Source organism: Pecten maximus, chromosome 4 (assembly GCF_902652985.1).
Source record: "Pecten maximus chromosome 4, xPecMax1.1, whole genome shotgun sequence".
NCBI lineage: Eukaryota > Metazoa > Mollusca > Bivalvia > Pectinida > Pectinidae > Pecten > Pecten maximus.
The window spans coordinates 3,548,882-3,573,778 of record NC_047018.1 but is presented as its reverse complement, the minus strand read 5'-3'; the positions used below and the strand labels follow the sequence as shown (position 1 = coordinate 3,573,778).

The 24,897-nt window shown below is 40.0% G+C and overlaps 1 protein-coding gene across 1 annotated transcript in view; it reads right to left on the bottom strand.

Annotated features, from left to right (window-relative positions):
• LOC117324993 (sushi, von Willebrand factor type A, EGF and pentraxin domain-containing protein 1-like) overlaps nucleotides 1-24,548 on the bottom strand; it is a 60,203-nt gene extending 35,655 nt beyond the window's left edge. The window contains exons 1-13 of the mRNA XM_033880858.1: nucleotides 23,987-24,548; nucleotides 9,144-9,399; nucleotides 8,688-8,864; nucleotides 7,353-7,514; nucleotides 6,122-6,301; nucleotides 5,526-5,705; nucleotides 4,958-5,158; nucleotides 4,485-4,733; nucleotides 3,791-4,027; nucleotides 2,475-2,666; nucleotides 2,012-2,136; nucleotides 1,693-1,765; nucleotides 132-284 (exon numbers count right to left, since the gene is read on the bottom strand). Coding sequence (XP_033736749.1) covers nucleotides 132-284; nucleotides 1,693-1,765; nucleotides 2,012-2,136; nucleotides 2,475-2,666; nucleotides 3,791-4,027; nucleotides 4,485-4,733; nucleotides 4,958-5,158; nucleotides 5,526-5,705; nucleotides 6,122-6,301; nucleotides 7,353-7,514; nucleotides 8,688-8,864; nucleotides 9,144-9,399; nucleotides 23,987-24,475 — 2,674 coding nt within the window. The 5' untranslated portion in view covers nucleotides 24,476-24,548. The remainder of the gene's footprint in view (nucleotides 1-131; nucleotides 285-1,692; nucleotides 1,766-2,011; nucleotides 2,137-2,474; nucleotides 2,667-3,790; nucleotides 4,028-4,484; nucleotides 4,734-4,957; nucleotides 5,159-5,525; nucleotides 5,706-6,121; nucleotides 6,302-7,352; nucleotides 7,515-8,687; nucleotides 8,865-9,143; nucleotides 9,400-23,986) is intronic.
• Nucleotides 24,549-24,897: the final 349 nt, after the last annotated feature.

Genomic DNA, 24,897 nt, shown 5'->3' with positions numbered 1-24,897 from the left:
TTATTGTCAAAGGTGTCAAACTACACCTGTTGACAAAGAAATAGAACGTTATTGACAGATATCAAACCACACCTGTTCATAAATTAATGAATTGATATATAAATGAATAAAATGAAAAAATATCAAAATACCTTTGATATCAAATTCGAAAGTGATGGTACTGCTGGTAGTAATCCCAGGGGAACTTCGCTTCGAAAATGTGCGTTCGTAATGAGAGTAAGGATCAAATGTGTGGAACAAGCTTCTCTTGTCCCGCCCAAGCACGACCCTGATTGTATTGAAGTCTGCCGATAAGATAAAAAAACCAAAAAGCAATGGTATTTAAACGTCTACACAAACATATATGTAAACACTGAACTAACGAAAGGCATCATGAACGACAACAACAGCTACACAAGATGCCAAACTATATACACATATTAGGATTCGCGTTTCCTTCGTCACATCCGATCTCAGGCATCTGAAAATGTCTTATTAAATGTTTTTCAAATAACATTTTTTGGAAAACTATAGATGGTTTTAACAATGACTGCACATTATACTCAAAGTGAAAGGCACATTTGAATAAGAATTTCGATAACTACAATGTACGTGAATATTCTAAACCTTGAAAACAAAACTGCACCAAGCAGTTGTTACGTCCTCCTAGAATTCGTCAGTGAATCTTATAGCCCTAACCAGAAGGAATCAGGGAAATCAAAACGGGCCTGAACCAATGTTGAAATATAGTTGTTTGGTCCTCCTAGGAGTCGTCAGTGAATCCTAAACGCGTGCTTACCCAGAATTAACTTTGATTTGATTACTTCCACCTTTTTGGGACTTTGATATTTTAAAATGAAGCAAGAATTAATAATAATGATAAAAATGTACAATGATGAAATGACTTCGTGCTAAGAGAACCATAATATTATGTATGGTGTCATAAAGATATAGGCCGCCACATTCACCCAATATCACCTGCTTACAATAACTAACACGCCTTTAAGATAAAATATGATTTTTGTAATAAAAGGAAAAGATATAATAAATTCATTTCAATTTCATTTTATATACGCGGTACCAACGGCGATAAGGAGCCAGTTGTAAGTACAGGGGAAAAGGGTTTGTATATTCAGAATCGGCGCCACTTTTCATCAGAATTATAAGAATTACTTCGCGCATCTACACTCTGAAGCGAGAGGTAACAATAAAGACCAGACGTTGGAGTCTCGGACCGTCGCATGCCCTTTCAATATTCTTCAACTCTTCTGAATTTAATTCAGTATTATGCCCCGGTTAAGCCCCACTGACGTAGAAAATCCCGAAGGACCTGGTCGCAGCTGGATTCATGGTTTCAATATAGACTGAAGACTACAATTCCAATTTGGCATATCTTTGGAATAAAGTCGTTTTTATTTATTTCTATTTCAGCCAGAATTGTTTATTATTTGTTTGGTTTTTTTAAATATAGGTATTCTTCTACATTTTTAAATGATGCATCTAAAAGTTCGGGAAGTAGTTATGTTTATATTTGTCTCTGGTATTCTTGCGCCTAATCATCACGCGTAAACATAAATATTACATTAATTAGGTTTAGTTAGCTTCATATAGAGAAAATTACACACCAGGGTAAATATATATATGTACTAATTAAATATATGCCAGATGCTGAATTAAACATTACAATGGTGTAAGAGTCTTTTTCAATCGTACCTTCTGATTGTTCACAGGTTGTCTCGAAGTTTTCCACAGTACACCGGAAACTGTCCGTACACAGGGTGTTCACCTAGACAATAACACGTACACTTGATGAATAGGAAACAAGGTAGATGGCAAAAACCATTATTATAAACATTTCATTTATACAAAATCATCATCCTTGGTAATGAATAATCTAGATTCACCTCAAATCCTTTAAACATGATAAGTGTTGATGTTGTTATGTTTTCATTTTATCTTTAAGAATAATGTCATTTCCAAAGTCTCATGACCTTAAATAAGTGTTCTGAACAGCAAGTTGAGTCGATGTTACCTTTTGTGTCACCTTGCGCTCGAACGATAGTTGTATTTCGTTCAGGATGGTGTGTTCGGTACAAGGCACACTAGCCAGGTACGTAATGGAGGCTGGTTGCGTCAGGGCTTCTGACGCCGATTTCGCTGTAAAAAAAGCACACCAAGAAGTGTCATTGGACATATTGCATTATCAAGATTTAAGTTTGTGCCGACAAGAAGCGAGAACTGTTGCTTTGATTTCCTTTTGTGACGTCTAAACAACGCCATTGTAGTATGTGTGTACTCTATCAAAACCTTTTAAACATTGATACATTATTATGAGTATAGACAATTAAAATGTGATCATCAACACAGAGCAAATCTTTCCAAAAGAAACATTGCATTTATAGTTAGTTATACGTTTTTGTGCTAAATCCCTTACATATATAGAAATATATATAAGACATGGATGTAATAGACATATATGTAAATCAATAACTAACCGGAACAGTCCGGGATTGGCAATTTGTCCTGTGGTCGCCATACATTGTCATAGGCACAGAAGTACTGGTCGGCTGGGGCTATGGCGAAGGCGTACCCCTCGTTACATGTCACGTGACAGTACACACCATCCTCTTCTTCTCTACATTCCCTAGTTCCACTCAGCGGGGCGTCAGGGTACTGGCAGGGGTGGGCTTCATGTAAGGAGACAGGCTACATTATATTTGGTATTTATTAAAACAATTAGGAATTATTGAATTTTCTGGTCGACGACATTTGTATTTGCTTTCATGCGAGGCTGGTTCTATTGAAGAGATTGTCAGAACAGGTTACAGAGACACTGAAATTTTATTTCTGCTATTGATATATTTACGATATGTTATCTGTTAATTATAAAAAGAAACTTTAGTGGCCGTGACCATATCGATCGGATTTACCATGTAAAACCTGAAAGCAGGGCCACTGCAGAGTCTTTAGCATAAGCCATTTTCGTATGATAAGCGTCATGATTTTAACTTCCCAATTGTTAGCTTTCCATTTCATGAAAGTAAAGGTGCAGTGTCTACATGTACTCTGATACTCAAGACATTGTTTCTACCATCTCGATTTCCGTGTCAGATGTCGGCTGCTGACAGAAAAATTACTAATACAAAGTTTCGAGAGATGCAGATTGATGAAGATGATGGGAAAGTTTTCTGTAAGACATCATAATAGCATTGGAAATATTCTACCATCTTGTGCGATGTATTAAGTCAGATGTGTTTGATGCTTTTTGATATACTAAGTGGCTATGTTATAATCGTCATCGTAATTTTCACTTTGATAATGTAACAAAGTTTGACCTAGATTTGCTGGTTGTGTTAATTAACCGGAAGACGGTTACCCGCCGAAACACGTGGTCTTATTATCCTTGTGATTTCCAATGGTTCCCATGCAAACGGGTTTTGTTTTAGATTTTGAATAATACTTCACTGCTGTTTTTAAGACCAGAAAATCTCTGTAAGACAAACACCCCCGGTGAGACATAACACCCCGAAACACAGTTTGGTGAGGGTTGCATCACCAGTTTCAAGATTAGCTAGTTATTTCATGGCGGGACAGTAAAAAAGGTAAAGCTGTGTTTAGAACAATGTCGATTCAGTGTTTCCAGATTTACATAATATGCAGGATAATTAATACTTTGATTAGAAACTGGATCGACATTGCCAAGAAAATAAACGTTTACTTCGCTTGCTATACTGTATACATTTCGATTTTCTTTGTAATTAATGAACGATAAATAAACAATACATTAAAAGGTATGACAAAAGATACCTACGAATGATAGAAATATTCACGTTGCAAGTACTGTTGTTTCCACTCTCGTCAAAGGCAGTGTACCGAACGGTTGTTGTTCCCTGAGGAAACAAACCTGGTTCGTGTGACCTTTCAACTCTGACCCTCTCACCCGAGTTGTCACTGAACTGTGGTTCATCCCACGAAACATTTGCATATCGTTCCGCAGAAACAAACGGGAGAGGTGAGTAACATTGGTCGATTGTTGGTGGAGTGACGTCTACAAAAGTCAATAGTTCAATCAGACATTCCTTGGTAAATTGTACTTATATTATAGCTAAGAATGATATATATTAAACAATAAATTAATCATATGTCACAGACCTATCTCATCAGCTATATATTGACACTTTTCATTGGTTAATAGTCCTTATGTTTCCGGGGGAAATTACCCTTTCGTATTTGTGCAGTGCTATGAATTTGAATTTTATCCACTAAGCATGACTCGGCGTATTATCTGTGATTAGTTAGTTATCAGTGTTTCCGCCAATCTAATTAAAATTAGACTTGTACTTTCCATTCCTCTACAATCACTGCAATTCAAGTTATATTGCAGTGTATGATAGAGGAGCGGTAAATAAAGAGATTGATGTTTCCGCCTACATGATCAAAACTTTAGCTGCGTTTGGGTATGACATACGGTACGCATGTTAAGGTATCCTGTATAATACATTTACCTCGTATTATAACACTGAAATGACACTTTGCAAGGTTGCCTTTGTGATCCTCTGCAATGTATTTAACCGCGGTCAGTCCTATAGGGAATCGTTTCGGGGGCTGGACGGCAGGCACCACCGTGATGGAGGGCCGATAACCAGAGTTGTCTAAGGCTAAAGGCACGATCCAGTCTACTTCAGCACTGTCCTCACTGTCATCTGCCACCACCTCAATATTAAAAGGACAGTGCAGAAGGGGTGGCTCCGTATCTATAGCAACAGAGAAGGGCCAGTAAAACTAGAGAATATAGGATTATAAATGTCAAGGTTATATCTGAACGACGCCACAGGTACACGAGATGTTGTAATTGATGAGCCATGCATTATTTACATAGAACAGCTGACATATTTGATCATATTGGGACCCAGTGCGACAGTTTGATTGAAAATCATACTTAGATACATAAATGTAACTTGGATTTGATGAGTGATACCTTCACATCTACTCATTTCTCCGTCCATGGCCGGGGCCCACATGCCGTCAGGAGTGCATTGTTTCCGGTTCGGCCCTACCAATGTATATCCTGCATAGCATGATATCTGACATGTTGTTCCGAAGGAGACTTCGCCCAAATTACACATGGCAGGAAACACATTTCCGTCTCTTACAGACGGGAGTGGCTGACATGTTATTTCTGGAAGATGTCAGAAACATAATATAATTATGCAGACATTGGATAAAGAGGAGGGGGCAATTGTCTATACTAACACTTGATACATGTCTGATAATCGATATTGTATTCTATCTCTTTCTCCAGTTATTTGAAATCGTCACCATTTCCCATCCATTGATTTCCCTGAAACTTTAAACTTCCTTCTTCAATATATCTTCTTTGTTCTGCTTAACGTTATTCTAATTTTCTGTAAGATATCATTGTACGACAGTCCGTTCAGACAATCGAATATCAAATATGGCGATTAAAAAGTTGATTATTTCAAGAACAAAAGTCTTAAATTAGACTCCTAAGCTCTGTTTTAATATATCATTGTTCCTTTGCCTACCTCGACATCTAGTAGGGATGCCGGTCCAAAGTGCGTTTGCCAGGCACTGACGTTTACGTGAGCCCACCAACTTATATCCAGTGTCACATGTGAACCGACACACTGTTGAGAACGTGAAATCGTCGTTACTGCAGATCATATTGCCGTTCTTCGGCCTAGGTAGCGCAGGACAGGTCTTCACTGGAGGGGAGGAATAGTTCAGCATATCAGTATCATATAAACATCAAAAGGCAACTTTCGTCTTCGGTAATTTTTAGTTACCTTCAGTAACCTCTAGTAACCTTCAGTAATCTTCAGTAACATTTAGTAACCTTCAGTAACCTCTAGTAACCTTCAGTAACATCTAGTAACCTTCAGTAACATTTAGTAACCTTCAGTAACATTTAGTAACCTTCAGTAACCTTCAGTAATATTAAGTAACCTTCAGTAACCTTCAGTAACCTCTAGTAACCTTTAGTAACCTTATTTCGGTGATTCTATAGAAGAAACATATTAGGTCATTTAATTTGGGTAGGAAAATTGACAACAACATTACCGATTTTTCCCTCAACAGTGGGGGAAAATACTGATTACAAACGTTGTATTGACAAAATTACTTATGCATTTGGTGGGTGTTCCCGACCAGGCTCCTCCCTCCTGACAGATTCGCAGGCTACTTCCACGCAACTCGTACCCGGGTTTACACTTCATTCCACATGCAGCATTGAAAACATTGTTACACTTGTCGTTGACGAAGTAACCATGCTTGGGCGGGGTCATCTCCGGACATGTCAACGCTAATAACACAATACACAAGAAATACTCGTAGAACAGTGGTCAAGCTACTCAGATCAAGTATTGCTCTATTTACGGGGGGTAAAACATCCTGGATATTTCGAGGGTTACGTTTACTTTCGCTCTCTGTACCACTAGAATATAGAGTTACATTATTGAACCTCTTGGGAAGAAACAGAAGATGACTTTTTATCAGGCAATACCCGAAGGGGACTATCTCCCTTGGGTACTTTTATCAGGCAGTACCCGAAGGGGACTTATCTCCCTTGGGTATTTTTATCAGGAAATACCGAAAGGGAACTTATCTCCCTTGGGTACTTTTATCAGGCAGTACCCGAAGGGGACTTATCTCCCTTGAATATTATTTATCAGGCAGTACCCGAAGGGGACTTATCTCCCTTGGGTATTTTTATCAGGCAGTACCCGAAGGGGACTTATCTCCCTTGAATATTATTTATCAGGCAGTACCCGAAGGGGACTTATCTCCCTTGGGTATTTTTATCAGGCAGTACCCGAAGGGGACTTATCTCCCTTGGGTATTTTTATCAGGCAGTACCCGAAGGGAACTTATCTCCCTTGGGTATTTTTATCAGGCAGTATCCGAAGAGAACTTATCTCCCTTGGGTAATTATATAGGGTAGTACCATGTCATAACCAAATCGAAGTCTCGGTTACCGCCATCTTGAGAATAAGAAAATAAGGCTACCGAGTATGCCTTCGATTTTCGGATGATGTATTCCAGGGGTGCTGAGAGCGAAAGTGAACATAACCCTTGAGTATGTCAGGGACAGTTCATTACAGTATGACTAGATCAATCATGTAGCATCTTTGAGAAGATCAGCGTTTGAGTTTATGTGACCAACTTCATCGTTCCCAAGTGATTTTTGGACAGGCCAAAACATTGAACAAAAGTAAGTTCCACTAAAATTAGCATGAGTAAGTCATCTGGTTAAATGGCAATGACATAATATTTTTACAATAATGCTAGACGAATTCGGCAACTGTCTACAGATCTAAACAAATTAAACATTTCCTTTACATAACATGACATACCCGAACATCCGGTGTCATTGAAGTTCCTAAATCCTTTTTTGCAGAAACACTGTGATGATGACGTAGCACCAGGCTCTGTTGTATGGTTGATATCTGGACAGGTGGTACATGAAGTGACGTCACCAGGTCCTCTACTTTCCTTATAGGTTCCAGGTGGACAAGCTGAAGAAGACAGTACCACTCACACAATATGTTGAATTACTAGCAGCCATAAGACAAATTGGGACATCTATACGTGTATATGTTGGTATGTCCGGATTTAATAATTACTAGGTCACGTTATATACGCTCTGAAGGGTTGTTGTGAAGGAAACAAAAACAAAAAACAAACAAAACTCGTACGTACCTAAAGTTCCCTTGAATTAATGTCTAAAGATTAAGTTGTATTTGCCTATCTACGGTCAAGAATATTGATGAAGATAAATAGAAACTATCTTTCAGCTGACTTTCCTAGAATTTGTTTTAATTCCGAATTCATGCAACATACAAGGCTTTCACTCTCAAATTCATTCTTGGAGGGAGATTTTCAAATCCATAATGACTTTATTGTTCATTACATGTTTAGGCGTGTACTCAAACGTCGATTGACATACGGTTCATATAAATAGTAAATCAAGCGATATTGATCCAGATTAGAAATCGCTATTCTGCAGGCGTCAATTAATTATATAACACATTTCTGGCATATAGGAAGGCATTTCAATTTTCAAAAAACGGTCTTATCAGACACTATAAAAAAACTCTGATCATAGCAAAAAGCCCGTCTTTAGGAGTTCAACAGCAGAGTTTGACGTAAAATATTCAGATTTCTGAAAACATTCCTCTTACTGTGCCCGGATGTGTTATAGTATATAATATGGGCATTTTTAATTATTGAAATGCCTCCCTATATTTTCATATTTGTGCAATATAATTTTCAGCCGCCATTTGCATTTCAAGGTCAATAGAGAATCAACGTTTATGCTTTGATAAAGTAGAACCTTGTCAAACAAACGCTCGCACTACCTGCCACAGACACTTGTGACCATAACGGAAGGGTTATTTCGTGCAATATGACTAATCCACATGAGCTTTATTTGTTCTCCTGAAACATGTTTTTATGTCTGTTTTGCCGAAATTAACAGGTAGCTTAACAAATTAAATGTCAAAATCAACACCCATGGATAGCCATGACACATATTAACAATTATTCAAGTTACATCTGTTTAATTGAAACAGAATAGTGATTTTTAATCTGGATAAATATCACTTGATTTACCATTTACATGAACCTTCAACAGTTCCTTTACTGAAACTTTCCACGTGGATGAAGTACCTTGTAGTTGTCATACTTACGGAAGCACTCCCCGGGTAGACCTGTTCCGTAGTGACCATTCTGACAGACACAAAGGAACTGTCCCACGTGAGTTCCACATCCGCACGTGGCCCGAGGGTCACAACACGTGCCCATTCCCTGACACAGATGGGAACATCTATCCATTGGCTGTTCCATGAAGGTGCCCATACTCAGATCTGAAAACGAAGAAAATTATGTTTTTGAAAGTAAAACATGAAATATGTTTGCTATAGTTTTGTTTTGTGTTTGTTCAGTACAAAAATTAAATTATAAAAACTGAAAAAGAAATATATTGGTTTATACCCAGTCGAGTTGTTATGTAACCCCAGGTACTAGAATTCATTTAATCAAGATAATGTAATCAGTGTTAAAACTACAAATACTTGTGCTATTAATAATGTCATTCATACTATCAACAGGGCATCCTACAATGACATACCCATAGGTGATATTACCTTCATGCAATGCCCGGCGTGCTAGGGACTCGAACTCCTCGAATGTCTCGAGAATATAGCAGGTCTCATTCTTTGGCTCCGAGGCCATGTCATACAGTTCGTTCACGTGTCCATTCCGAATTCCAAATGTGAAGATTTTAACTCCGTTTTGACGCAGGAAGCGCGCCTGTGGTCTGGGGTCGCCACCATTGGAGAAACCGTCAGTTATAAGAAACACTGCCTTGTTTGAGTCTGGACGGGAGTGTCTCAGTATATCCTGTGTACATAAACAATGTCTTCTTCATCATTATATAAACAACAACAATACCATATATCGAAAGTATTGTATACAGTAAAAACTAGTATACAATGTATCCTATATATTATCTATACTATGTAAGTATGTTAAAATATTCACTAAAACATATCGTTCATTGCGGCACCAATTGCGCATGTAATCGAAATGGAATACACGTATATGTTACATTATCAATACATTCTAGACCTTAAGTTACAATGTTCCCGGGATGGGGGTAATATGGTATTAATCAGCAGTTCCTACAATGTTCCCAGGGATGGGGGTAGTATGGTATTAATCGGCAGTTCCTACAATGTTCGTGGGATTGGGGTAATATGGGATTAATCAGCAGTTCCTACAATGTTCCCAGGAGTGGGGTAATATGGTATTAATCAGCAGTTCCTACAATGTTCCCGGGAGTGGGGTAATATGGTATTAATCAGCAGTTCCTACAATGTTCCCGGGAGTGGGGTAATATGGGATTAATCAGCAGTTCCTACAATGTTCCCGGGAGTGGGGCAATATGGGATTAATCAGCAGTTCCTACAATGTTCCCGGGAGTGGGGTAATATGGTATTAATCAGCAGCTCCTACAATGTTCCCGGGAGTGGGGTAATATGGGATTAATCAGCAGTTCCTACAATGTTCCTGGGAGTGGGGTAATATGGGATTAATCAGCAGTTCCTACAATGTTCCCGGGAGTGGGGTAATATGGGATTAATCAGCAGTTCCTACAATGTTCCCGGGAGTGGGGTTATATGGGATTAATCAGCAGTTCCTACAATGTTCCCGGGATAGAGGTAGTATGGGATTAATCAGCAGTTCCTACAATGTTCGTGGGATTGGGGTAATATGGGATTAATCAGCAGTTCCTACAATGTTCCCGGGAGTGGGGTAATATGGGATTAATCAGCAGTTCCTACAATGTTCCCGGGAGTGGGGTAATATGGTATTAATCAGCAGTTCCTACAATGTTCCCGGGAGTGGGGTAATATGGTATTAATCAGCAGTTCCTACAATGTTCCCGGGATAGAGGTAGTATGGGATTAATCAGCAGTTCCTACAATGTTCCCGGGAGTGGGGTAATATGGTATTAATCAGCAGTTCCTACAATGTTCGTGGGATTGGGGTAATATGGGATTAATCAGCAGTTCCTACAATGTTCCCGGGAGTGGGGTAATATGGTATTAATCAGCAGTTCCTACAATGTTCCCGGGGGTGGGGTAATATGGGATTAATCAGCAGTTCCTACAATGTTCCTGGGAGTGGGGTAATATGGGATTAATCAGCAGTTCCTACAATGTTCCCGGGAGTGGGGTAATATGGGATTAATCAGCAGTTCCTACAATGTTCCCGGGAGTGGGGTAATATGGGATTAATCAGCAGTTCCTACAATGTTCCCGGGATAGAGGTAGTATGGGATTATTCGGCAGTTCCTACAATGTTCCCGGGATTGGGGTAATATGGGATTAATCGGCAGTTCCTACAATGTTCCCGGGATGGGGGTAATATGGTATTAATCGGCAGTTCCTACAATGTTCCCGGGAGTGGGGTAATATGGTATTAATCAGCAGTTCCTACAATGTTCCCGGGAGTGGGGTAATATGGGATTAATCAGCAGTTCCTACAATGTTCCCGGGAGTGGGGTAATATGGGATTAATCAGCAGTTCCTACAATGTTCCCGGGATGGGGGTAATATGGTATTAATCAGCAGTTCCTACAATGTTCCCGGGATGGGGGTAATATGGTATTAATCGACAGTTCCTAAAATGTTCCTGGGAGAGGGGTAATATGGGATTAATCAGCAGTTCCTACAATGTTCCCGGGATGGGGGTAATATGGGATTAATCGGCAGTTCCTACAATGTTCCCGGGAGTGGGGTAATATGGTATTAATCAGCAGTTCCTACAATGTTCCCGGGGGTGGGGTAATATGGGATTAATCAGCAGTTCCTACAATGTTCCCGGGGTAGGGGTAATATGGGATTAATCGTCAGTTCCTACAATGTTCCTGGGAGTGGGGTAATATGGTATTAATCAGCAGTTCCTGCAATGTTCCCGGGGGTGGGGTAATATGGGATTAATCAGCAGTTCCTACAATGTTCCCGGGAGTGGGGTAATACGGGATTAATCAGCTCTTCCTACAATGTTCCCGGGGGTGGGGTAATATGGTATTAATCAGCAGTTCCTACAATGTTCCCGGGAGTGGGGTAATATGGTATTAATCAGCAGTTCCTACAATGTTCCCGGGATGGGGGTAATATGGTATTAATCGACAGTTCCTAAAATGTTCCTGGGAGAGGGGTAATATGGGATTAATCAGCAGTTCCTACAATGTTCCCGGGATGGGGGTAATATGGGATTAATCGGCAGTTCCTACAATGTTCCCGGGAGTGGGGTAATATGGTATTAATCAGCAGTTCCTACAATGTTCCCGGGGGTGGGGTAATATGGGATTAATCAGCAGTTCCTACAATGTTCCCGGGGGTGGGGTAATATGGGATTAATCGTCAGTTCCTACAATGTTCCTGGGAGTGGGGTAATATGGTATTAATCAGCAGTTCCTGCAATGTTCCCGGGGGTGGGGTAATATGGGATTAATCAGCAGTTCCTACAATGTTCCCGGGAGTGGGGTAATATGGTATTAATCAGCAGTTCCTACAATGTTCCCGGGAGTGGGGTAATATGGTATTAATCAGCAGTTCCTACAATGTTCCTGGGAGTGGGGTAATATGGGATTAATCAGCAGTTCCTACAATGTTCCCGGGAGTGGGGTAATATGGTATTAATCAGCAGTTCCTACAATGTTCCTGGAGTGGGGTAATATGGGATTAATCAGCAGTTCCTACAATGTTCCCGGGAGTGGGGTAATATGGGATTAATCAGCAGTTCCTACAATGTTCCTGGGAGTGGGGTAATATGGGATTAATCAGCAGTTCCTACAATGTTCCCGGGAGTGGGGTAATATGGGATTAATCAGCAGTTCCTACAATGTTCCCGGGAGTGGGGTAATATGGGATTAATCAGCAGTTCCTACAATGTTCCCGGGATAGAGGTAGTATGGGATTATTCAGGCAGTTCCTACAATGTTCCCGGGATTGGGGTAATATGGGATTAATCGGCAGTTCCTACAATGTTCCCGGGATGGGGGTAATATGGTATTAATCGGCAGTTCCTACAATGTTCCCGGGAGTGGGGTAATATGGTATTAATCAGCAGTTCCTACAATGTTCCCGGGAGTGGGGTAATATGGGATTAATCAGCAGTTCCTACAATGTTCCCGGGAGTGGGTAATATGGGATTAATCAGCAGTTCCTACAATGTTCCCGGGATGGGGGTAATATGGTATTAATCAGCAGTTCCTACAATGTTCCCGGGATGGGGGTAATATGGTATTAATCGACAGTTCCTAAAATGTTCCTGGGAGAGGGGTAATATGGGATTAATCAGCAGTTCCTACAATGTTCCCGGGATGGGGGTAATATGGGATTAATCGGCAGTTCCTACAATGTTCCCGGGAGTGGGGTAATATGGTATTAATCAGCAGTTCCTACAATGTTCCCGGGGGTGGGGTAATATGGGATTAATCAGCAGTTCCTACAATGTTCCCGGGGGTGGGGTAATATGGGATTAATCGTCAGTTCCTACAATGTTCCTGGGAGTGGGGTAATATGGTATTAATCAGCAGTTCCTGCAATGTTCCCGGGGGTGGGGTAATATGGGATTAATCAGCAGTTCCTACAATGTTCCCGGGAGTGGGGTAATACGGGATTAATCAGCTCTTCCTACAATGTTCCCGGGGGTGGGGTAATATGGTATTAATCAGCAGTTCCTACAATGTTCCCGGGAGTGGGGTAATATGGTATTAATCAGCAGTTCCTACAATGTTCCCGGGATGGGGGTAATATGGTATTAATCGACAGTTCCTACAATGTTCCTGGGAGTGGGGTAATATGGGATTAATCAGCAGTTCCTACAATGTTCCCGGGAGTGGGGGTAATATGGGATTAATCAGGCAGTTCCTACAATGTTCCCGGGAGTGGGGTAATATGGTATTAATCAGCAGTTCCTACAATGTTCCTGGGAGTGGGGTAATATGGGATTAATCAGCAGTTCCTACAATGTTCCCGGGGGTGGGGTAATATGGGATTAATCGTCAGTTCCTACAATGTTCCCTGGGAGTGGGGTAATATGGTATTAATCAGCAGTTCCTGCAATGTTCCCGGGAGTGGGGTAATATGGGATTAATCAGCAGTTCCTACAATGTTCCCGGGAGTGGGGTAATATGGTATTAATCAGCAGTTCCTACAATGTTCCCGGGAGTGGGGTAATATGGGATTAATCAGCAGTTCCTACAATGTTCCCGGGAGTGGGGTAATATGGGATTAATCAGCAGTTCCTACAATGTTCCCGGGAGTGGGGTAATATGGTATTAATCAGCAGTTCCTACAATGTTCCTGGGAGTGGGGTAATATGGGATTAATCAGCAGTTCCTACAATGTTCCTGGGAGTGGGGTAATATGGGATTAATCAGCAGTTCCTACAATGTTCCTGGGAGTGGGGTAATATGGGATTAATCAGCAGTTCCTACAATGTTCCTGGGAGTGGGGTAATATGGGATTAATCAGCAGTTCCTACAATGTTCCCGGGAGTGGGGGTAATATGGGATTAATCAGCAGTTCCTACAATGTTCCCGGGAGTGGGGTAATATGGTATTAATCAGCAGTTCCTACAATGTTCCCGGGAGTGGGGTAATATGGGATTAATCAGCAGTTCCTACAATGTTCCCGGGAGTGGGGGTAATATGGGATTAATCAGCAGTTCCTACAATGTTCCCGGGAGTGGGGTAATATGGGATTAATCAGCAGTTCCTACAATGTTCCCGGGAGTGGGGTAATATGGGATTAATCAGCAGTTCCTACAATGTTCCCTGGGAGTGGGGTAATATGGTATTAATCAGCAGTTCCTACAATGTTCGTGGGAGTGGTGTAATATGGTATTAATCAGCAGTTCCTACAATGTTCCCGGGATGGGGGTAATATGGGATTAATCAGCAGTTCCTACAATGTTCCCGGGAGTGGGGTAATATGGTATTAATCAGCAGTTCCTACAATGTTCCTGGGAGTGGGGTAATATGGTATTAATCAGCAGTTCCTACAATGTTCCCGGGAGTGGTGTAATATGGTATTAATCAGGCAGTTCCTACAATGTTCCCGGGAGTGGGGTAATATGGTATTAATCAGCAGTTCCTACAATGTTCCCGGGAGTGGGGTAATATGGTATTAATCAGCAGTTCCTACAATGTTCCTGGGAGTGGGGTAATATGGGATTAATCAGCAGTTCCTACAATGTTCCCGGGAGTGGTGTAATATGGTATTAATCAGCAGTTCCTACAATGTTCCCGGGAGTGGGGTAATATGGTATTAATCAGCAGTTCCTACAATGTTCCCGGGAGTGGGGTAATATGGTATTAATCAGCAGTTCCTACAATGTTCCCTGGGAGTGGGGTAATATGGGATTAATCAGCAGTTCCTACAATGTTCCCGGGAGTGGGGTAATATGGGATTAATCAGCAGTTCCTACAATGTTCCCGGGAGTGGGGTAATATGGTATTAATCAGCAGTTCCTACAATGTTCCTGGGAGTGGGGTAATATGGGATTAATCAGCAGTTCCTACAATGTTCCCGGGAGTGGGGTAATATGGGATTAATCAGCAGTTCCTACAATGTTCCCGGGAGTGGGGTAATATGGGATTAATCAGCAGTTCCTACAATGTTCCTGGGAGTGGGGTAATATGGGATTAATCAGCAGTTCCTACAATGTTCCCGGGAGTGGGGTAATATGGTATTAATCAGCAGTTCCTACAATGTTCCCGGGAGTGGGGTAATATGGTATTAATCAGCAGTTCCTACAATGTTCGTGGGAGTGGTGTAATATGGTATTAATCAGCAGTTCCTACAATGTTCCTGGGAGTGGGGTAATATGGGATTAATCAGCAGTTCCTACAATGTTCCCGGGAGTGGTGTAATATGGTATTAATCAGCAGTTCCTACAATGTTCCCGGGATGGGGTAATATGGGATTAATCGGCAGTTCCTACAATGTTCCCGGGAGTGGGGTAATATGGGATTAATCAGCAGTTCCTACAATGTTCCCGGGAGTGGGGTAATATGGTATTAATCAGCAGTTCCTACAATGTTCCCGGGAGTGGGGGTAATATGGTATTAATCAGCAGTTCCTACAATGTTCCCGGGATGGGGGTAATATGGGATTAATCAGCAGTTCCTACAATGTTCCCGGGAGTGGGGTAATATGGGATTAATCAGCAGTTCCTACAATGTTCCGGGAGTGGGGTAATATGGTATTAATCAGCAGTTCCTACAATGTTCCCGGGAGTGGGGTAATATGGGATTAATCAGCAGTTCCTACAATGTTCCCGGGAGTGGGGTAATATGGGATTAATCAGCAGTTCCTACAATGTTCCCGGGAGTGGGGTAATATGGTATTAATCAGCAGTTCCTACAATGTTCGTGGGAGTGGGGTAATATGGTATTAATCAGCAGTTCCTACAATGTTCCCGGGAGTGGGGTAATATGGGATTAATCAGCAGTTCCTACAATGTTCCTGGGAGTGGGGTAATATGGGATTAATCAGCAGTTCCTACAATGTTCCTGGGAGTGGGGTAATATGGGATTAATCAGCAGTTCCTACAATGTTCCCGGGAGTGGGGTAATATGGTATTAATCAGCAGTTCCTACAATGTTCCCGGGAGTGGGGTAATATGGGATTAATCAGCAGTTCCTACAATGTTCCCGGGATGGGGTAATATGGGATTAATCAGCAGTTCCTACAATGTTCCCGGGAGTGGGGTAATATGGGATTAATCAGCAGTTCCTACAATGTTCCCGGGAGTGGGGTAATATGGGATTAATCAGCAGTTCCTACAATGTTCCCGGGAGTGGGGTAATATGGTATTAATCAGCAGTTCCTACAATGTTCCCGGGAGTGGGGTAATATGGGATTAATCAGCAGTTCCTACAATGTTCCCGGGAGTGGGGTAATATGGGATTAATCAGCAGTTCCTACAATGTTCCCGGGAGTGGGGTAATATGGGATTAATCAGCAGCTTCCTACAATGTTCCCGGGAGTGGGGTAATATGGGATTAATCAGCAGTTCCTACAATGTTCCCGGGAGTGGGGTAATATGGGATTAATCAGCAGTTCCTACAATGTTCCCGGGAGTGGGGTAATATGGGATTAATCAGCAGTTCCTACAATGTTCCCGGGATAGAGGTAGTATGGGATTAATCAGCAGTTCCTACAATGTTCGTGGGAGTGGGGTAATATGGGATTAATCAGCAGTTCCTACAATGTTCCCGGGAGTGGGGTAATATGGTATTAATCAGCAGTTCCTACAATGTTCCCGGGAGTAGGGGTAATATGGGATTAATCAGCAGTTCCTACAATGTTCCCGGGAGTGGGGTAATATGGGATTAATCAGCAGTTCCTACAATGTTCCCGGGAGTGGGGTAATATGGGATTAATCAGCAGCTCCTACAATGTTCCCGGGAGTGGGGTAATATGGTATTAATCAGCAGCTCCTACAATGTTCCCGGGATAGGGGTAATATGGGATTAATCGGCAGTTCCTACAATGTTCCCGGGAGTGGGGTAATATGGGATTAATCAGCAGTTCCTACAATGTTCCCGGGAGTGGGGTAATATGGGATTAATCAGCAGCTCCTACAATGTTCCCGGGAGTGGGGTAATATGGGATTAATCAGCAGTTCCTACAATGTTCCCGGGATGGGGGTAATATGGTATTAATCAGCAGTTCCTACAATGTTCCCGGGAGTGGGGTAATATGGGATTAATCAGCAGTTCCTACAATGTTCCCGGGAGTGGGGGTAATATGGGATTAATCAGCAGTTCCTACAATGTTCCCGGGAGTGGGGTAATATGGGATTAATCAGCAGTTCCTACAATGTTCCTGGGAGTGGGGTAATATGGGATTAATCAGCAGTTCCTACAATGTTCCCGTGATGGGGGTAATATGGTATTAATCAGCAGTTCCTACAATGTTCCCGGGAGTGGGGTAATATGGGATTAATCAGCAGTTCCTACAATGTTCCCGGGATGGGGGTAATATGGGATTAATCGGCAGTTCCTACAATGTTCCCGGGAGTGGGGTAATATGGGATTAATCAGCAGCTCCTACAATGTTCCCGGGAGTGGGACAATATGGGATTAATCAGCAGTTCCTACAATGTTCCCGGGAGTGGGGTAATATGGGATAAATCAGCAGCTCCTACAATGTTCCCGGGAGTGGGGTAATATGGGATTAATCAGCAGTTCCTACAATGTTCCCGGGATAGAGGTAGTATGGGATTAATCGGCAGTTCCTACAATGTTCGTGGGATTGGGGTAATATGGGATTAATCAGCAGTTCCTACAATGTTCCCGGGAGTGGGGCAATATGGTATTAATCAGCAGTTCCTACAATGTTCCCGGGATAGAGGTAGTATGGGATTAATCGGCAGTTCCTACAATGTTCCCGGGAGTGGGGTAATATGGGATTAATCAGCAGTTCCTACAATGTTCCCGGGAGTGGGGTAATATGGGATTAATCAGCAGCTCCTACAATGTTCCCGGGAGTGGGGTAATATGGTATTAATCAGCAGCTCCTACAATGTTCCCGGGATAGAGGTAGTATGGGATTAATCGGCAGTTCCTACAATGTTCCCGGGAGTGGGGTAATATGGAATTAATCAGCAGTTCCTACAATGTTCCCGGGAGTGGGGTAATATGGGATTAATCAGCAGCTCCTACAATGTTCCCGGGAGTGGGGTAATATGGTATTAATCAGCAGCTCCTACAATGTTCCCGGGAGTGGGACAATATGGGATTAGTCAGCAGTTCCTACAATGTTTTGGGGTGGTGTAATATGGTATTAATCAGTAGTTCCTACAATGTTCCCGGGAGTGGGACAATATGGGATTAATCAGCAGTTCCTACAATGTTTTGGGGTGGTGTAATATGGTATTAATCAGTAGTTCCTACAATGTTCCCGGGATGGGTGTGAGGATTACTTAGTAGCTACTCATTGTGTAAATGTAGACATGGCGTAGGACAGAAGTTGAAAACCGCTTGAAAATGATTGATTATGATTATGTACCATGATACCCCCCGGGTTACGGTAAGGGTCTGATATTGTCAGTCGTTATAGTTCCCAGACACTCTAGCGATGGTATCCCTCACATTTCACTCTCGTTTTACCAACACCAGGCCGATAATGTATTTAGGATATTTCGGTCACATTATCCTAACACATCGACGTTATCTAGGGTTTTGTATATTTACGGATAAAATAGTGTTTTCAGACCTGTGAAAACCATGGTAACCACTAAAAAAAGCATCATGATTTTTGACCCGATATGACACAATTCCCTCAACATTTATTTATTTATATTTTAACCGAATCGAAATGATCATAATTAAGTTTCTGTGCTATCTTGCCTTGCCTACATAGCATTTATCGGTGATTATAATATTGTACCCATTAGAAAAAGATATATAACAAAGGACAACACACATGTGTCATACAGTCAATACACATATGTCATACAGTCAACACGTATATTTTAAACAGTCAACACACATATGTCATACAGTCAACAAGCATGCCATACAGTCATCACACACACATATGTCATACAGTCAACACACATATGTCATACAGTCAACACACATATTTCATACAGTCAACACACATATTTCATACAGTCAACACACATATGTCATACAGTCAACAAACATGCCATACAGTCATCACACACACATATGTCATACAGTCAACACACATATGTCATACAGTCAACACACATTTCATACAGTCAACACACATTTCATACAATCAACACACATATGTCATACAGTCAACACACATGTGTCATACAGTCAACAAACACACATATGTCATACAGTCAACACACATATGTCATACAGTCAACACACATATGTCATAAGTCAACACACATATTTCATGCAGTCAACACACATATGCCATACAGTCAACACACATATGCCATACAGTCAACACACATATGTCATACAGTCAACACACATATGCCATACAGTCAACACACATATGTCATACAGTCAACACATATATTTCATACAGTCAACACACATATGTCATACAGTCAACACACATATGCCATACAGTCAACACACATATATCATACAGTCAACACACATATGCCATACAGTCAACACACATATGCCATACAGTCAACACACATATGTCATACAGTCAACACCCATATGTCATACAGTCAACACACATATATCATATAGTCAACACACATATATCATATAGTCAACATATATATATCATATAGTCAACATATAGTCAACACACATATGTCATACACTCAACACACATATGTCATACAGTCAACATATATATGTCATAAACTCAACACGTATACATGTTATACAGTCAACACATATATATCATACAAAATGATATTCAAGGCTCCGCGAACAAATTTATATACAACGTACACAAAATAATCAGGTTCAAATTTAACAAAATAACAAATTAATAACACAGTAAAATTAGGTCACACAGGTCCAAACAAACAAAATAATGCAATACAGAGACTGATAAACCGTGTATAGGTTTAATTGTCATTAAGGGTCAAAATCCCGAATAAAGGTACAAGGTCAAGATACAAAATAAAGCCATTGAAGGATTCAGCTTTAAGTGAAAACTTTGGGAAGGTTTGGGTTAAAATGTCCTTACCCGATCTTGAAAGAAAAAATGTTTATTTTTGTTCGTGATACAAGAGCAGCCATTCTTTGAAATAACATTTTCTCTGACAGATGTGACTTTTGGTGTCGGACTACGATGGATGAAAATCCATGTTCTCAGCAAACGGTTCCAATCAAAACAAAAACAAGATCAAGCGATATAGCCACATGAATTGACATCAGTCTGACGTGATTTAGCAGAAAACGAAAGGCTTGTTCATGAAACAGACATGTTGTTGATGACATGTTGCTAATGACCTATCAGTGGGTGGGAGAGAGCTATGAAATATGACACTACACGTCAGGGGAGCATCCTGCTGCTCTAGCGTTATCAGGAGCCTGTGGCGTAGTACCTCGTGCAGTGGTCACTTCCGTCAGAATGTTACCAGTTACCATGGCTACATTTTCGGAAGGACCGATAACATTGGAATATTTATGAAACTGAATCCTAATTAAAAGGTTTGTGTTGATACAACTGTTTATTTTGGATAAAGTCCACCTGCGTCATACACTTTATTAGTGGTTCAAAGCGAATTAAAATCACGCATTGCAAAAAAACTAATTCGTAAGGCATGTGCAGAGTAGACAGGACATGTACATGTAAATGGCACGTACGACCTATATACGTATACAGAATATATACGACGTATATAAGTTATACACGATATGTATAGGTTATACACGATATGTAAGTGTTATACACGATATGTATAGGTTATACACGTTATGTATGGGTTATACACGATATGTATAGATTATACACGATATGTATAGGTTATACACGATATGTATGGGTTATACACGTTATGTATGGGTTATACACGATATGTATAGATTATACACGATATGTATAGGTTATACACGATATGTATAGGTTATACACGATATATATGGGTTATACACGATATGTATAGGTTATACACGATATATATGGGTTATACACGATATGTATAGGTTATACACGATATGTAGGTTATACACGATATGTATAGGTTATACACGTTATGTATGGGTTATACACGATATGTAGGTTATACACGATATGTAGAGGTTATACACGATATGTATAGGTTATACACGATATGTATGGGTTATACACGATATGTATAGGTTATACACGATATGTATGGGTTATACACGATATGTATAGGTTATACACGATATGTATGGGTTATACACGATATGTATGGGTTATACACGATATGTATAGGGTTATACACGATATGTAGAGGTTATACACGATATGTATAGGTTATACACGATATGTAGAGGTTATACACGATATGTATAGGTTATACACGATATGTGTAGGTTATACACGATATGTATAGGTTATACACGATATGTATGGGTTATACACAATATGTATAGGTTATACACGATATGTCTAGGTTATACACGATATGTATGGGTTATACACGATATGTATGGGTTATACACGATATGTATGGGTTATACACGATATGTGTAGGTTATACACGATATGTATAGGTCATACACGATATGTATGGGTTATACACAATATGTATAGGTTATACACGATATGTATGGGTTATACACAATATGTATGGGTTATACACGATATGTGTAGGTTATACACGATATGTATAGGTTATACACAATATGTATGGGTTATACACGATATGTATAGGTTATACACGATATGTATGGGTTATACACAATATGTATAGGTTATACACAATATGTATGGGTTATACACGATATGTATAGGTTATACACGATATGTATAGGTTATACACGATATGTATAGGTTATACACGATATGTATGGGTTATACACAATATGTATAGGTTATACACAATATGTATAGGTTATACACGATATGTAGGTTATACACGATATGTATAGGTTATACACGATATGTATAGGTTATACACGATATGTATAGGTTATACACGATATGTATAGGTTATACACGATATGTATGGTTATACACGATATGTAGGTTATACACGATATGTATGGGTTATACACGATATGTATAGGTTATACACGATATGTATGGGTTATACACGATATGTATGGGTTATACACGATATGTATAGGTTATACACGATATGTATAGGTTATACACGATATGTATAGGTTATACACGATATGTATGGGTTATACACGATATGTATAGGTTATACACGATATGTATGGGTTATACACGATATGTATAGGTTATACACGATATGTATAGGTTATACACGATATGTATAGGTTATACACGATATGTATAGGTTATACACGATATGTATGGGTTATACACGATATGTATAGGTTATACACGATATGTATAGGTTATACACGATATGTATAGGTTATACACGATATGTATAGGTTATACACGATATGTATAGGTTATACACGATATGTATGGGTTATACACGATATGTATGGGTTATACACGATATGTGTAGGTTATACACGATATGTATGGGTTATACACGATATGTATAGGTTATACACGATATGTAGGTTATACACGATATGTATAGGTTATACACGATATGTATAGGTTATACACGATATGTATAGGTTATACACGATATGTATGGGTTATACACGATATGTATGGGTTATACACGATATGTAGTAGGTTATACACGATATGTATAGGTTATACACGATATGTATAGGTTATACACGATATGTATAGGTTATACACGATATGTATGGGTTATACACGATATGTAGGTTAAACACGATATGTATGGGTTATACACGATATGTATGGGTTATACATGATATGTATGGGTTATACACGATATGTTTTGGTTATACACGATATGTAGGTTAAACACGATATGTATGGGTTATACATGATATGTATGGGTTATACACGATATGTATGGGTTATACACGATATGTATGGGTTATACACAATATGTATGGGTTATACACGATATGTATGGGTTATACACGATATGTATAGGTTATACACGATATGTATAGGTTATACACGATATGTATAGGTTATACACGATATGTATAGGTTATACACGATATGTATGGGTTATACACGATATGTATGGGTTATACAAGATATGTATAGGTTAAACACGATATGTATAGGTTATACATGATATGTATAGGTTATACACGATATGTATGGGTTATACATGATATGTATGGGTTATACACGATATGTATGGGTTATACACGATATGTATGGGTTATACACGATATGTATGGGTTATACACGATATGTATGGGTTATACACGATATGTATGGGTTATACACGATATGTATGGGTTATACACGATATTTATGGGTTATACACGATATGTATAGGTTATACACGATATGTAGGTTATACACGATATGTATAGGTTATACACGATATGTATAGGTTATACACGATATGTATAGGTTATACACGATATGTATAGGTTATACACGATATGTAGAGGTTATACACGATATGTATAGGTTATACACGATATTTATGGGTTATACACGATATGTATGGGTTATACACGATATGTATGGGTTATACACGATATGTATGGGTTATACACGATATGTAGGTTATACACGATATGTATAGGTTATACACGATATGTATGGGTTATACACGATATGTAGGTTATACACGATAGTTATAGGTTATACACGATATGTATGGGTTATACACGATATGTATAGGTTAAACACGATATGTATAGGTTATACACGATATGTATAGGTTATATAACAGGGTATGTTTTGGAGAAGTCCATTACATAGGATTGGATATGCCCCACCTTTGCCTGTAGAAAAGCTCCCAGTGTATACGTCCCTCCGGGCCTGAATTGGATCTTAGGAATGTCCTGTTGTAGGAGTGAACACTTGTGTTGGTCGTCTGAAGTATCCGAGATGTAATCTATCTGACGTAGAACTCGACTTTTGGAGGAGAACGTCACCACCGACACTCGGGTATGATTCGAGTCCACTGTGAAATCGGCCAGTAGTTTTCTCACGAACTTCACCTCATTGACGAAATCGTGGGCCCCGACACTTGATGAACTATCCACCAGAAAGATGATGTCAACCTTTTTGTTTTTAGTCTCTCTCAATTCCGATACGTGTCGTTTTAGAACGGGACCAAGTGTGTTCACTTTGTTTTTGTTCAAATGTGGAACATGGTTTCGCCGTCTTTCTTCAGCATCTGTATATGAGTTAGTGTACGATAGAGATATCTGAAACAGAGAGCACAGGAGTACCAGTCTCCAGACACAGGGCTTGCCACACATTGTTGTACATCTAATGGTTACAGCACTTCAGGTAATCCAAAAATCGGCCATTGAAAATGTGTAGTCTACTCCTCCACGGGATATGGGGGTCGGTTTGTGTACATACTAGAGACGGGGAAAGAGAGTAATGTTGCCCTACTGTAACTAGATAGCCTGAAACTCGGAGGCTGGTTCATTTATCATTCTGGTACGAGTTACCGGACGTTATCACCTAGTCGGGACCACGCGCAGTTTTACTGGCAGAGATCTCGCTGATAAGTGCTACTTTTACACTGGAACCTCCCGTGCACGTTGCATTACTAAATCGAGTAACTTTTTCACGGAGATAACTAAGGTTATTATTGTATTTGTTATTTCTTATTTTGAATATGGACTTGTTAATTGGTCGAATCTCTGAAAGTTAAAACAAAAACAAAAAACAA